The sequence below is a fragment of the Nannospalax galili genome, unplaced genomic scaffold, assembly GCF_000622305.1.
Source record: "Nannospalax galili isolate Female #2095 unplaced genomic scaffold, S.galili_v1.0 scaffold381, whole genome shotgun sequence".
NCBI lineage: Eukaryota > Metazoa > Chordata > Mammalia > Rodentia > Spalacidae > Nannospalax > Nannospalax galili.
The window spans coordinates 2,526,352-2,541,882 of NW_008347312.1; the positions used below are offsets into that span (position 1 = coordinate 2,526,352).

Sequence of the window (15,531 nt, forward strand, 5' to 3'; positions counted from 1 at the left end):
GGAGCCATGGTCGAAGGCTGGATTCATTGTTTTGAGACAGGGTCCCCCTGTAGCCCTAGCTAGCTTGGAACTTGCTATTGGCCTTGAACTCACAGAGATCCACCTGCCCCTGCCTCCCAAGTGCCAGGATCAAAGGCGTGAGCCACGAGGCCCAGCCGCCTAGTTTTTTAAAATTCCTAGAAAGTAGGAACAGGCCTTATTCCTTTCTTATCTTCTTAGAACAAACAATGGCTTGAAAAATACAAAGACAAAAGTAACAAACTTTTTAGTGCATCTTTACAGTGATTTGAGTTCCTCAGTATTGCTATAAAATCAGAACAGGTAAAATTGATGTTTGCCAATAGTTACTTTGAGGCCCATGCAGGTACCATAGATAATAGAATCAAAAGAATGTGGTGTCAGCATATGAACTCAGGTCTTTTGCTTTTAAAGTCTAGCCCTTGTTCCCTTCAATCATTATGCTGTTTGTGCTTGAGACAGGGTCTTGCTGTGTAGTCCAAGGTATCACTGAACCCACAATCCTCTTACCTCAGCCTCCTGAGTGCTGGGATTGCAGTTGTTACCCCCATATCCACCTGCAGTCATAATACATTCATGAGGGGTTTTGCCATTTGTTTAGTATGATTTGTTTGGTTGCTTAGTCAAATGAGTGTGAATGAGTTCATTGATCTTACAGCGTTTTGCATTTTTAGGCAACTTGGATTAATTAGGAGAAAGTCATTTGCACTAGCAAATGGAAATCTAGGAAGAAGCAGATCCAGTAAGTAGTGTGTTTACCTTCTTTACATTTTGAAGCCTTGTACTTTGAACTGGCAAAGCATAAGAACTCTGGTCTTTTGCAGAACAGTTGTATGACTACTTGATTGTCATTGATTTTGAGTCTACATGCTGGAATGATGGGAAGCACCACAGTAGCCCAGAAATAAGTAAGTCAGGACTGCCAACGACAAGAGCTAGTACTAGATGAGTCCTTTGGAAGTTTATAGCTATGAACAGCCAATAGTTTAAGAAAACAAGATATCTATAAATTGGTACTTTAATGTAAAAACTATCTTGCCTAAAAAAGAAAAATAAAATCCCAAGTACTAAAATATCATTATATAAAGTAGTTGTTTTTTATTTTTATTTCATATAATTTTTAAATTTTACGTGTATGAATGTTTTGCCTGCATGTAAGTGCACCTTCTGTGTGCAATGCCCACAGAAGCCAGAAGAGGGTGTTGGATCCATAACCAGAGTTATGGACTACCACGTGGGTTCTGGGAACTGAACATGGGTCCTCTGCTAGAAAATCCAGTGCTCTTAACCACTGAGCCATCTCTCCTGCCCCATAAAGTTGTTTTAAGAATCTATTTAAAACCTTAATTTGTTAGAAACTGGAAAAAAAAATGGTTTTTCAGTAAAGAAGTACATGTTAATTTTCATGCTGTCTAAGTATTTATTTGTGAAACCAAATATAACTTCAATATTTTGACCTTTTGCATAGCTTTATTATAACATCACACTGCCTTGGTCATTCTAATAGGCTTTTACTTAAATTTTTTAGTAATTTTATGAAAGCAGTGTATGTTTAGGGTGATTGCAGCTTTGACTTAAAACATATATTGAAGTGTTAATCAATGATTATTTTATTTAGTTGAATTCCCAGCAGTTTTGTTAAATGCGTCAACTGGAGAGATTGAATCTGAATTTCATGCTTATGTTCAGCCTCAAGAACATCCGACTCTTTCTGAGTTCTGTATGGAACTGACAGGAATAAAGCAGGTATGCAAACTTTAAAGTTCCAAAATCAGTTTCCGAAAGAAAGTAAAAGCTATTTGCCACTCAGAATTAGATTTATTCAGTGTTAGGAGAAATAATGTTCCTTCCAAAAGTCCACTAGTATCTTTCAAAATCAGTCCAGTATTGTAAACATAAAAATGAGGCCTGGGATTATAGCTCAGTATGAGAGTACTTGCCTGGGATACATGAGGCCCAGGGTTTGCGTGCCTGTGAGGGTGGGGGATTGTCAGATTATTTTATGGAAATAATGAAATTCAACAGTGTCTTTTTAAAATTTCTGTGAGACTGGACTTAAAAATTGTATTTCTGTGTGATTTTAGACTTATTGTCTAGTTTTTCTCACTTTGGTGAATTCAAAGCATTGCAGTCTTTTTCTCCTGTACATTTTAACATCTTTTTTTACTAGTTAGGCTCTTTGCCAGTCAGAATCTCTTTGCATAGTTATAATAAATGCTCAGTGGCTATGAAGTTCATTTATTCAATTCAGATTTTGTGTCGTTCTAATCAGGCTCAAATTGATGAAGGCGTCCCTCTGAAGATTTGCTTATCTCAGTTCTGTAAATGGATTCATAGGATTCAGCAGCAGAAGAAAATCATTTTTGCTGCTGAGGCTTCAGAGCCCACTACTTCTGAAGTAAAATTATGTGCATTTGTTACTTGGTCAGGTAAAAACCCGAGTTATAACTCGCCTATCACTCACAAACGGAGCATCGGGCTGAGGAGATGGCTCAGTAGATAAAGCACTTGCCACACAAGCGTGAGGACTGGCATTAGAATCCCTAGAACCCACATAAAAGCGGCCTGGGCACTGCAGCCATCTAGACAAGGAATCCCAGGAGCAGGCTGGCTGGCCAGCTGGCTGAAAGAGTAAGCTCTGGGTTCAGTGAGAAGGCCTATCTCAGTTTAAGAAGTGGGAAACACTACATACCTGATGTCAGCCTTGGGCCTCCACAAGCACGCCCACAAACGTGCACGTGCACACATACACTACACACATATATATGCAAAAATAGGTTTTGGTAGCACTACCCCTGTTTAGTCCTTTATTTCTAGTTTTAGTCTTGTTAATCTAGAATTATACTTACTGAATTTAATGAACCAGGAAAAGAAAATCAAGGGCCTCACAGATACTAAGAAAGGTAAATTCATTCATACTTTTAAAATCATGATTCTGGGTTACCTTAAAATTTTAAAGTTTAAAGTTTACCTTTAAGTATCTGAGTTGGATGCAATGGCACATGTCTGTAATCTAAACTACATGGGAAGCTAAGGCAAAAGAATTGCTTGATCCGAGGAGTTTGAAGCTCATCTGAGCAACATAGCAAGACCTTGCCTTGGAAGGAAACAGGACTGGAGAGATGGCTCAGTTGAGAGCACTGACTGCTCTGGCAGAGAACCCAGATTTGGTCCTCACAACCATCTGTAACTTCAGTTCAAGGGGATCCGACTTCCTCTTCTGACCTTCGCAGGCATTGCACTCATGTGGTGCACTTACATACATGCACACAAAGCACTCATGCACATAAAAATCAATAATTAAAAAACAGCCAGGAATGGTAGTGCATGTCTCTAATCCCAGCGCTCGGAAGAGAGGCAAGCAGACTTCTGTGAGTTCAAGGCCAGCCTGATCTACATAGTGAGTTCCAGGCCAGTTGGGGCTACAGGGAGACCCTGTCTCAAACAAAACCAAGCCAGGTGTGGTGGCACATGCCTTTATTCCCAGCACTTGGGAGGCAGAGGGAGGTAGCTCTCTGAGATCAAGGCCATTCTGGACTACATAGACTTCCAGGCTAGCTGGGGCTACAGGGAGATCCTGTCTCAAAAGAAAAAAGAAAAGAATGTAAGAATGTTTGTGAACGTTCTCTGCTCTTCTCAATTCATGCAAAAAAAAAAAAAAAAAAAAAAAAATCCTTCATTGATTGTTCTTATGCTATTTTCTATATCCTTGAATAAAAGTCTTCATTCAGCTCACAGTGTTTGCTTTTGTGCTTTGATACTAATCTAGGATATTAAGATGGGAAAAAAATGAACCATCTTTAGAGTTGAACCCTTGATAGTATAGATTGTCATATTTGGCTTTAAATTGCTATAGAATGTATCATTTTTCAATTATGTTAGGATTTACCTAAAATATAGGAAATACAGGCTCTGAAATTTAACACATTTCTTTCTGAAATAGGGTTTTGGATGTTTAAGAAATCATTTTGAAAGCTGGGTATGGTGGCATGTGCTTCTAACTTCAACACTGGTGAGGCAGAGACATGAATCCTTGGGGTTCCATAGCCAGCCAGCCAGCCTTGCCTAATCGGTGAGCTCCAGACCAATAAGAGAATCTGTCTTAAGATGGATGGTGCCCAAGTAATGGAACTCGAGGCTGTCCTTAGACTTCCACATGTACACTCATACATGTATGTACTCACTCATATGCACTCACCCTCACACATACACAAAAACATTTTTTTAGTTATTTTTATTTTATGTATATGAGTGTATTGCCTGCATGTATGTAAGTACACCTGTGTCATGTAGTGCCCACAGAGATCAGAAGAGAATGTCAAATTCCCCCAGAACTGGAGTTAAGGATAGCTGTTAGCTACCATGTGGGTGCTGGGAATCAAACCTGGGTCCTCTTCAAGAGCAGCCAGTGCTCTTAACCGCTGACCCATCTCTTCAGTCCTACACAAAAGCATGTTGAGATGTAGTTACCAACATAATTTCTTAATAGTTATATAAGGTATAAAATAAAATATATGTCAGTTATTAGCAGAGCATTTAAATATTACTGCTCTATTTTATATCATCTTCCGTATTTCATTTATAAGTGGTAAAGTATTGCCATCACTGACTTTCTGTTTTAATATGCTTAATGCAGACTGGGACCTGGGGGTCTGCCTGGAATATGAGTGTAGAAGAAAACAGCTGCTAAAACCTGTGTTCTTAAGTTCTTGGATTGACCTGAGAGCAACTTACAAGGTAGGAGTGGAAGTGGGAGGCTGCCACTTTCTTCATCATGTTTTATCTCTATAGGTTTACACAAATAAGGTATTTTTGAATGTTCCCATAAATATATATCTTAAATTTTTAAAGCAGCACAGTAAATACATTTCAAATCTGATAGAACTAAAAATTTCACAAAATAGTTTCATGGTCTTTAAAATGATCATTGTATTTTTAAATACCTTTTTTTTTTTTTAATTTGATTAGCTTTTCTATAAAAGAAAACCCAAAGGACTAAGTGGTGCGTTACAAGAAGTGGGGATAGAATTCTCAGGACGAGAACATTCTGGTTTGTATAAACTGATAATCATTTTATTATGTAAGTCATCTGGTTTTTGTAAAATCATATTAGTCTCATTAGGGAGTAGTGTCGTTAATAAGGAATATCTTTTAGCCTAAAAAATGTTCCTAATGTATATAATTCAAATTATTTCTGATTATTGAATAACCAGTTTCATGGATTTAAATAAAGATTGCCATCTAGTGACTTTCTAGTTGGTTAAGAAAAAAACATTGAAATAATTAGCTACATCAAATAAGAGACAGTGCCCAAATAATACAGCGTACTGCTGACAAAAAGTGAACACAAGTATTTTTACTCACAAATTTTCGTATCCTGTGTAAGCAAATACAAGAGATCTTGTCTTTCATTGGTAATGCTGTCACAACTTTCCACAAGACCAATTCATTGTGATTAAATTAGTAGGTGATCATAAAACTAGCAATATGCCCTGATTTCTATTTAAATGGTGATTTGTTCTCTATTATTTCTTTCCACAGGGTTAGATGATTCTCGGAATACTGCTCTTCTTGCTTGGAAAATGATTAGGGATGGTTGCCTAATGAAAATTACAAAGTCCTTCAGCAAGGTTAGTGGTGTCTTTTGTGTTGTATTTTGAAATGGGGTCTCACTCTGTAGACCAGGCTGGCCTTGAACTCACAGAGATCCACCTGCCTCTGCCTCCCGAGTGCTGGGATTAAAGGCGTGCGCCACCATGTCTGGCTAGTTAGTGGTGTTGTGCCTCTTTTTTCTTAATCATTTCAGACTCCAGAGTAGTAGATATTCATTGAAATGTGGATTTCATGTGTGTGATCATTTATAAGTTAGTGGTGTTGTGCCTCATTTTTCTTAATCATTTCAGACTCTGGAGTAGTAGATATTCATTGAAATGTGGATTTCATGTGTGTGATCATTTATAAACCATTGACATTTTTTTTGTCATATATAATGTCTACTGAAGAAATTATAAATACAGTTTCTATGTGGAATCATAGGTTCCCATTAAGAAGAATCCCAACACTTTGACCAGAAATCTGAGTACAAATCAAGTTGAAGCAACATCTGCCTGCAACAGTAGCATTCAGAGTCCCAGCATATATCAAAAGGAGTCTAAAGGTACAGTAACTACTCATGAAAAAGTTCAGATGAATTCAGTTTTTGTGACTTCTATAAAGAAGGAGTTACAAGCAAAGAGCAGTATGAAAACAGCTCCTCACACTGTCATGAGTTGCTTACGTCTTTGTACTACGAAGCCCTCTACTTCTGTGGGACAGTTATCTCCTACCTTGAATTCACCTCTCTATATGCAGAAGCAAAGAAAAAGTGAACAGCTTGCATTGAATGCTGATTTAAAGTCTTCAGTGTTTGGTTCCAACTTGGTACTTATGTCTACGACCATTCCATCTGTTAATCATGTTTCTGATGCAGAAATCAGTTGTGCCCATGACTGCCTACCTATGCTGACTGATTGGGAAGATGGAGTTTTACTTCCAGTATCTCAGGATGAGCAAGATACAGATTGTATGCCTCCTGTTAGTGACACAAACTTAGATAATTCATTTAATTCTGAAGGAAGACTGGTGGTTTTAAAAGACTCAGAAATGCCAAGTAACGAAAACTTTGGAGGACTTGAAACTCCTCTTAGTGACACAAACTTAGCTAATTCATTTAATTCTGAAGAAAGACCAGTGGTTTTAAAAAACTTAGAAATGCAAAGTCATGAAAACTTTGGAGGACTTGAAACTCCTCAAAAAATTGAGACTTCTAAGTCTATCATGTATAAGAGTCCCCACACTACAATTTACAATGTAAAAGAAGCCAAACATCCAAGTTTGGATGTTTCTACTTTTAAGTTACCTGAATGCAAATTATTTACCTTTGACAGTGTTAATGCCAGAGCATTGCATCCTTCAGATTTTAGGAAACAGCCTCCTCTTTTATGTGGTGCTAAAAGGAATTCCCCTAGTCTCCCAGCTTCCCCCCCAGCAAAAAAGCAGACCTTCACTATTCATGAAGAAAAGCCTACGTCATCTGATTGCTCCCCAGCAAGTTCTTCCCGGAAAGTTCTTCCCTCTGTATTAACTTCTGCGGTTAATCTACAAGAGCCTTGGAAGTGGGGGAAGTTGACACCTCCCTTATGCAAGTGTGGCCGAAGATCTAAGAGGCTTACAGTTTCTAATAATGGACCAAACCATGGAAAAGCCTTCTATTGTTGCCCTGTTGGGAAATACGAAGAAAACAGAAAATGCTGTGGTTATTTTAAGTGGGAACAAACACTGCAAAAGGAAAGAGCCAACAGCACAGCTCTATCTCATTGCACAGGAGGACTCACTTTTAGTTCTCCAGAAACAAGCCATATTAATGGCAGAAATTTAAGTTTTTCAACTAAAAATTTTTTGCGACTCAGACCTTCAATGAGAAATTAATGAACTTTTTTCTAAATAATATTTTTACTTTTAGTATAACCTTTATAGGGTTTTTAGTGCAGGAATGATAAAAAACATAGGACTTCAAGTTATGGAGACTTAGCCTGTAGCTACACTGAAGCAGTTCACACAAACACAGGCACACAGGCGAACAAACAGAAAAGGAAAGTCAGTTTCAAAACTTTGCACTTTGAGTAGTGTGTAACATCTGTCCGCTGCTGGTCATGTATGAATCCTCATTGTTAAACGCCGTAACATGAGTGTTTTGGTAATGTCTTACATAATTGTATTTATATTTCATATATTTGCTGAATTTATCAAACTCATAAGGAACCACAAGTAAAATATTTTTATAAACTATATTTAATAAGCAACAATAGTACATGACCTCTGTCTTTTGTAGTTCGACCTTGAAACAAGTTTTGAACTAAATTATTTGAATAAATTGGATAAACATATAACTAATAAGTCCCTAGTCAACTTTTAGATAAATATTCTAAGAATTAATAATCTTCCTACTGATATTTTTTAGCTTTCTAAGAACTTGCAAGGAACTTAGCCTTTTTGTTCATGGCTTAAAGATTGATTCTGGTTTGTTTATCAACCTACTGAAATTGCTCAAGTAAGTTTTGAAAACCAGTGGGGCAGAGATTTGCTTCAGAAACTGCTTCTAAAACATTTTAAAGTGTCTCCGCAACTGATGATTCTCTTTATGTTAGCAGTTCAGAAGAACAGTGACATTAATGCCGAAGAATTCACAATTTGAGTTCAAAAGCCATCCTCTGATGTCAAAACTACAAAATATTTTAAATTCCATTTAGAAGCAAGCTTGTTCCGTCAGATTTCTACCAGTTTGTTTTATAGTTGCTAGGGCAGTTAGTGGGAAGAATTTAAACTGTTTTCCATTCTTTCTTCCTCAGTTCATTTCTTTTTACCTTCCCACTCACAGTCTTTGGTAGCTCTTCAATGAATTCTACCTGTTGGTATTAAGGAGAAGAAAATTAGTATTTTTAAGTTTTGCCAAAATATAATAGTTCTATTATGAATTTTAGGTGAATGAATGGCAGCCAATAAGGGATAAGTGAATTGCTGAATTTTTTCTTTATATTTATTATTTATACAAGTCCAGTGAACTAATTGACCAAATTATGTTAGGGGCTTCAGTTTAATCCCCAAATTTCTGATTCTTACCTATATGTCACTAGTTCTTTTTGGAACATCTTGTATAGCATATTTGAGGAGAAAGGACATTAAAAAGTAAAAACATAAAGAGCTGAAAAATTTCTGAAACATTGAATAAGCATTTGTTATAACAAGGACGCCTACCTTCCTGGGGTATTTGTAAGGTGCGGTAGTCTTTTTCACATGCTCCTGAATCTCCTTCTTCAGTTGTTCCTGATCATGTGACTTGTAATCAGTGTTCAGAACAATAAAAGCCTTTACTACCTAAAATAAATGTTTAGGACATCAGAAAGATTTTTAAAAATATTTTATTATTTGTATTTTATGTGTATGAGTGTATTGCCTGCACATACGTGAGTGCACCCATGCAATGCCTGCAGAGGTCAGAAGGCATCAGATCCCCTGGAACTGGAGCTACAGATGGTTGTTAACCACCATTGGGTGCTGGGAATTGAACCCGGGTCCTCTGCAAGAGCAGTCAGTGCTCTTAACTGCTGAGCCATCTCTCCAGTCCCCCATCAGAAAGATTTTTATGTCATAGTATTCCTTATTTGCTTTCTCCAACTGGGAATCTGTGTGCCTGGTGATGAGCAGGGTGGGGGTTAATAGCCTTTTATCCCAGCTCCAGGCTCTTCAGCCACACAGGTGATTCCCATGCCTCCTAGGCGGTGTTGGGGTCCTCCTTTGCTTAGGATCACTCTTGAGCCCTCATCTGCATTTTGAAATGTGTTTTCTGATTTGTGTCTGATTACTTGTGTCCTTACCTGTGTCTGATTACCTCTGTCCTTCTTGCCTTCTCTTTTCACTTTAGTAAAATTTCCTCTTGAAAACTTGGCAGTGCACCACATACAGCCCCCTTTGCAGCAGCCCAGCTTCTAGGCCCCTACTCTCAGCACAGAGCTCATAGACAGTAGTCACACTGGGCTTGGCACACTCTCACTGATGGGAACAGCTCACTGAGACCATGTATCCTTTTTGTTTTGTGACAGGATCTGGTTATGTACCTCAGGCTAACTTTAAACTTACTAGCAATTCTCCCTGAGTCCTAGGATTACACTACACTTGGAGGATTTTTAAAATTTTTCCCGGTACTGAGGGTTGTATCTAGTGCCTTTGCATGCTAGACAGGCCCTCTCCCACTGAGCACTGAGCTACTCCCCCAGCCCTTCCGTACATATTTTTGGTTTTGTTTGTCTTTTTGTGACAGGGTCTCCCTGTAGCCCCAGCTGGCCTGGAACTCACTGTGTAAACCAGGCTGGCTTCGAACTCACAGAGATCCACCTGTCTCTGCCTCCTAAGCACTGGGGTTAAAGGCGTGCGCTACCACGCCCAGCTCCCCATATATGGTTTATACAAGGCTATAATGATTCCATTATCCACTTTGCTATTGTTCTGACCCACTTACATGACCCTGAGGAGCTAGAATAGAAATGATGATGGCCTTTGTCATACTCACAAATTCTCTTTGATAAAGTTCATTCTTCTCGGGACTGCTTTGGGAAATCCTGCCTAGGGTTTTGGTACCTTTAATGGAGAAACCAGGATAGGCCAAGCCTTATGTGTAGCCCCCTTCAAGAGTTAGTTCAGGGCCCTGTCTAATCTTTCCTGGGGTACTGTCAGCTCTGTCATTTACTGCTTCCCCTGGATGCATAACTCTAGGTGAGGCAATTAGTACTTAGCACCACCAAATCCAGATTCCCAGCGTGAGCTTTGTCATATGCCCTACAGACACAGTCCAGGAGAGTCCCCTGCAACTCTTTTGATTAAATACCTGAAACTTAGAGAACTGGATTCTTATTAAATTCACTTCCCATGCACCTTAATCTAAAAGGAAAGACATGATCAAAAATTTGAAACAATAAATCAGAAAATCCATTTTGTGAGCTCTGAAGACTTGGAACTCTTAAGTTTTCACATCGAAAATTATTTAATACTGGGCATTTTTATAACATTTTTATTTTACATATTTGAGTGTTTCGCCTGTATGAATGTAGGTGCACCACATGCGTGCAGTGTCTACAGAGGCCAGAAGAGATTGTTGGATTCTGTGGAACTGGAGTTACAGGTGATTGTTAGCTACTGTGTGAGTGCTGGGAACTGAACCTGTGAGAGCAGCCAGTGCTCTTAACCACTGAGCCCATTTCTCTAGCCCCAACATCTTTATTAATTTAAAAAATTGCCTTTGCTATAAGTAGATTGTTCAAAGGCGAATTATTTAAAAAATCATTTGTAGACATTGGAGCACATATTTTTTTTTATACTTTGAAAAAAGTATGCTTTATCTTCCTGCAAGTCTTTATAAACCATAGCAAAAGTATAAGAAGTTAGTGTTTGGGTTTTGGGAGTTTTCTTAACCTTTGCTTTGGTATATTTTAAAAACTTAAAAATTCATTATTTGAGGCTAGCAAGATGGCACAGAGGTAAAGGTTTGCTGCCAAGACTGGCAATCTGAGTTCAAACCCTGGGCCCCATATGGCAGGACAGAACTGACTTCTGCAAGTTCTTCTCTAACCTCTACATGAGCACTGCATACATGCACACACACATGGTAAATAAATGTAATATTTTAAAAGTTCATTATATAGGCTACTAAGTTTCTCTGAATTTTTATACAAAATTTTGGATTTTTCTCAGAGGTGTCTATGGCTCTGCCATTTAGTTCAGCAGCCACTAGCAACATGTGGCTATTTAAATTTCTTTAATCAAGATAGACCATATTTCATGTGACTAATAACTGTTTGCAGTTATTGTTATTGTATAAGAGAATGCTGGTGAAGAAAGTTTCTGTCATTGCATAAGTCCATTGTAAGACACTGAACTTTTGAAGTATTGGAATTTAAGTTTATTTGTATTTTTAAATATGTATGAATGTTTTCCCTACATGGAAGTGTACCACATGTGTGTACTTTATGAAGGCTGTGGGACTTTAAAAATTATATTTTGAGGCTAGAGAGATGGCTTAGTGGTTAAAAGTGTGTATGGCTCTTCCAGTGGACCTGAGTTTTGGTTCCTAGCACCCCACGTTGGTGAGGAATTGTTTCGATTGATGATTGACGTGAGAGGGTTTCACTATCCCTAGGCAAGTAGGCCTGGGCTGTACAAGAAAACTACCAGAGAGCGATCCAGTAAGCAGCATTCGTCCATGGTTTCTGCTTCAGTTTCTGCTTGCTGTCCTGCCCTGGCTTCCTTCAGTGATGGGCTGTTAACCTGACAGTATGAGCCAACTAAACCCTTTCCTCCCCTAGCTGCATTTTGTCAGTGTTTTATCACAGCAGCAAAAAAGCAAACTAGAGCACCTGCTTAAAGATCTCACTGGGATACCTGACTGCCGAATCAACCCCGGTCCTAAAGGCCCCACAACCACACTGTCACAAATAAGCACTTGTCTGGGTGGATAAAACTGATGACAGCATCAAGGTGTGAAAAGAGCTAAGAGTTGGGGGCTGGAGAGATGACTCAGTGGCTAAGAGAAGAGCTGAGAGTAATGAAACCCTGTGAGTTGAGTTCAGTGAAGGGACAAACCTCAAAAACTTATCTGCTCCCTCCTCTCCTGAAATACTCCCTTTCACAGTACCTAAGCGTTCTCATCCTAGCAACTTTCCAAACTAGCAAACATAAGCCACACTGCTCAATATCTAAAACAACCTTCGGTCATCCAGGACAGCAATAGGTTATCCTCTAGTATCAAAGATCATTTAGGAAAAGTCTTGGAAGAAAGCCATCCTTGTTGGCAACGTTAATGAACAAAGTAATTCTTTTTCAGTGAAGTACTGTTGAAGTGTTTAGGACCTGTGGAGGTGGTTCAGTGGGTAAAGTGCTTGCTGCTCAAGTATGAGGACCTGAGTTTGAATCCCCAGCACCCACACAAAAGCCAAGCATGGCTGCACACGTCTGTGACCCCAGTGCTGAGGGTACAAAGACAGGTGGATTCTGCCAACCAGCCCAGCCTAAATGGTGAGTTCCAGGTTCAGTGAGAGACCATGTCTCAAGGAATTAATGTGAAGAGACAGGAAGATACCCACATGCAGCTGCATGGGGAACTCACACATGCATACATGCATTTAACACGCATCCACAAAACAGATGAATAAAGTACATGTTGAGATGACCAGTGAAATAAAAAGTTGAGATGAGTCAGTTCCTTTTACCTCTCCTCTGATGGGGTCTGGGCTGCTGACAACAGCTGACTCTGCAACTGAAGGGTGTTCTATCAGGGCGCTTTCTACCTCAAATGGTCCAATTCGGTAACTAAGAAAGCATATGACAGGAATTTATAAGAGTGAGGCATAGGTTCATTCCAGAATGCCTGATGATCAGTTAACACAGACATGCACAGATGGAAAGGAAAATTACCCAGAGGATAGTATGATATCATCTGATCTTGCAACAAACCAGAAATAACCATCTTCATCCATATACCCTCTGTCTCCTGTGATGTAGAAATTTCCCCGGAGAGTTGAAGCTGTTTTTGAGGGATTATCCTGAAAATAAAAAAACAAACCCGCATTTCGTCAATATTATGAATGGATGAATGGGACTCTTCCATCCAGTCAAATATTTAAATGTTCAAAGAAAATGAAATGTTTCTTTTGAGAAACCAGAATGAAGAGGAGCAAGAGTGTGAATCAGAAATCAAATCCCAGCATGGAGCTAGCCCAGTATGAGAAAGGTAGACTGTAGAAACAAAGGGTAGTCGCAACTCCTGGCAAATTTTCTTAAGATGATAAGATAAATGTTGCAGCATCTGGGAACTCTGAAGAATAGGCAGAATTAAGTCTTTCTAATTAATACCTCACATTGGAAGGAAAAAAGAAGGTTGAAAGAAAGCACCAGTGCTTGATAATTCAGAGCAGACACGTTCTTTGATTTGGTTTGCTTTTACAGAAAGAGAACCAGTTTCGTAACTCTGGCATGAGAAGGAAAATGCAGAATTGCCATTCTGCAGTTCACTGGCAAGTAAGATCTGGACCTCATTATGTTGATAAGACACTTTGCCCTAAATTGTACACCTTGATTAGAGGTAAGAAAGCTTGTAGCAGGATGAATTTACTTACTCCCCTTGCCCCATTCCTTGTTTCTCCAGTTCCTCTGGAGAAGGGGGAGAACTAATGAGATGTCAGGAAAGTGAGTAGGCGCTGTTTGCTGGTTAAAAGGATCGATGAACGTTGAGAAGACACGGATATAGGAACCTCTGTTTATGGTCCCCTTCCTTTTGCCTTCATGGAACCCAGGGGAAGAAAGGCACCACTGTGCTCTTGGCAAGTACATGTCTTCTGTCTGTAGGGTTATTATTCCGCAAAATGAATCAAGAAAGGACCAAGTTCCTCCCTTAGGTTTGTTTTGTGAAAATGGCATTAGTTACCAAAGCCCTTTTTTGGAGATGGTATTCCTGGCTGGCTTCAAACTTTCTGTATATAGTAACCAAGGATGACCTTGAACTTGTGACCCTCTTGCCTCCATCTCCTAAATCCTGGGGTTACAAGCCTGCATCGCTACACACAGTTTATGCAGTGATCAAGCCCAGGGCTTGTGCATCCTAGGCAAGCACTCTAATGACTGTATCCAAGCTACCAAACACTTTTAAGGAATAAATGGAAAATAGAGTTTTTAAAATAAATCTCTTACTATATAATGAGTGAAAAGGCCAAATGGTCGGTCAGGTAGAACTTGAATACCAATATCCCCTTCTTGTCCAGGAGGAAGAGCAGTGCCATTTTCATCTAAAATCTAGAATAAAAATAAAACAATTTATTTCAAGATTTTTTAATTTAATGCCACACACATAATTTTAACTTTGCATGGTTTTATTTTGTTTTTTGTTTTTTTTTCCCAGAGTGTAGACTTAAACATTTTAAGGACTGGAGAGATACCTCAGTGGTTAAGAGCACTAGTTGCTCTCACAGAGGACCTGAGTTTGGTTCCTGGCACCCACATGGCAGCTAACTACCACCCATACCTCTAGTTCCAGGGGATTTGATGCTCCCTTCTGGCCATTATGGGCATTGCACACATGTGGTACACCTACATACATGCAGGCAAAACACTCATGCACATAATAAGAGAGTATTAGGCTAACATTTCTCTCCTTGCATAGAAATTAGGGTAAGAAACATGGAATCATCACCAAAACTAGGAGTGTGGATAAGTGTAGATAGGAAACAGGTTGGGTTGTTAAACACTCTCCTGGAAGGGGATGTGCAAACCTTCACATCAAAAGCAGGAGAAGGCTTTCCCATTGAGCCAGGCTTCATTTTCATTCCCTTGAAATTTCCACAGATTAGCACCTTGTTAAGGAGAAGAAGAAACATAAGGGGTATTATAAGTAACAAAATATTACTTATTCATCATGTACTCATTCAACAAAGAACTTAGCTATGAACAAGATTCAGCATAAAACCCATTAAAAAAATCTCTGTTCTCATTGGGTATAGAAATTGACAAGTTACCACTATACATGATAAAGACATAAAACAAAAATTCATACTTTCTAAAATATCCATATTTAAAAAAATATGAGTATTAATATTAACATTTGAACTTAGACTAATACAATGGCTATTGTGCTGATTGTCTTTAAATGATTTGTCAGGTTTTAGCACCATGGTTATTATTCTGGCTGTATTTAAGTGATTTGTCAATTTTTGTTGTTATTTAATTTTGGAATTTCAAATTTTGACCCAGTAATAATTCTGAGGGTTTATAAGTCCAAGCCTTATAAAGACACATTGTGAAAACTTTTTCAACTTTTCCCATATCTGTTCCATCTTAGTCCTCCTTCTGGTACAAAATAACCACTATGTTATTATTTTATAAAATTTTCTCTAGAACTCTACTGTTGGTGGTGGTGCTGAGGATTGAACTCAG

General features: G+C 38.7%; 2 protein-coding genes across 16 annotated transcripts in view; one reads left to right on the top strand and one right to left on the bottom strand.

Moving 5' to 3' along the window:
- The window catches only part of Eri2 (ERI1 exoribonuclease family member 2), a 9,677-nt gene extending 1,406 nt beyond the window's left edge, over nt 1–8,271 (top strand). For 3 of the 12 annotated variants that reach the window (XM_029568643.1, XM_008843854.3, XM_029568650.1), the window contains exons 2-9: nt 693–760; nt 843–926; nt 1,637–1,764; nt 2,291–2,447; nt 4,655–4,755; nt 4,987–5,068; nt 5,560–5,648; nt 6,055–8,271. In XM_029568643.1, the coding sequence (XP_029424503.1) occupies nt 693–760; nt 843–926; nt 1,637–1,764; nt 2,291–2,447; nt 4,655–4,755; nt 4,987–5,068; nt 5,560–5,648; nt 6,055–7,485 (2,140 nt within the window). In that variant the 3' untranslated portion in view covers nt 7,486–8,271. Of the gene's footprint in view, nt 1–692; nt 761–842; nt 927–1,636; nt 1,765–2,290; nt 2,922–3,961; nt 4,191–4,654; nt 4,756–4,986; nt 5,069–5,559; nt 5,649–6,054 lie in introns of those variants that run through there. The other 9 variants (XM_029568644.1, XM_029568645.1, XM_029568647.1 and 6 more) reach the window with 8 other exon arrangements.
- Nucleotides 7,831–15,531, bottom strand: part of Acsm3 (acyl-CoA synthetase medium chain family member 3) — a 25,961-nt gene continuing 18,260 nt past the window's right edge. For all 4 annotated transcript variants that reach the window (XM_008843856.3, XM_029568657.1, XM_029568655.1 and 1 more), the window contains 6 exons: nt 14,871–14,951; nt 14,293–14,394; nt 13,021–13,148; nt 12,816–12,915; nt 8,812–8,931; nt 7,831–8,462 (listed from right to left, as the gene is read on the bottom strand). In XM_008843856.3, coding sequence (XP_008842078.1) covers nt 8,376–8,462; nt 8,812–8,931; nt 12,816–12,915; nt 13,021–13,148; nt 14,293–14,394; nt 14,871–14,951 — 618 coding nt within the window. In that variant the 3' untranslated portion in view covers nt 7,831–8,375. The remainder of the gene's footprint in view (nt 8,463–8,811; nt 8,932–12,815; nt 12,916–13,020; nt 13,149–14,292; nt 14,395–14,870; nt 14,952–15,531) is intronic.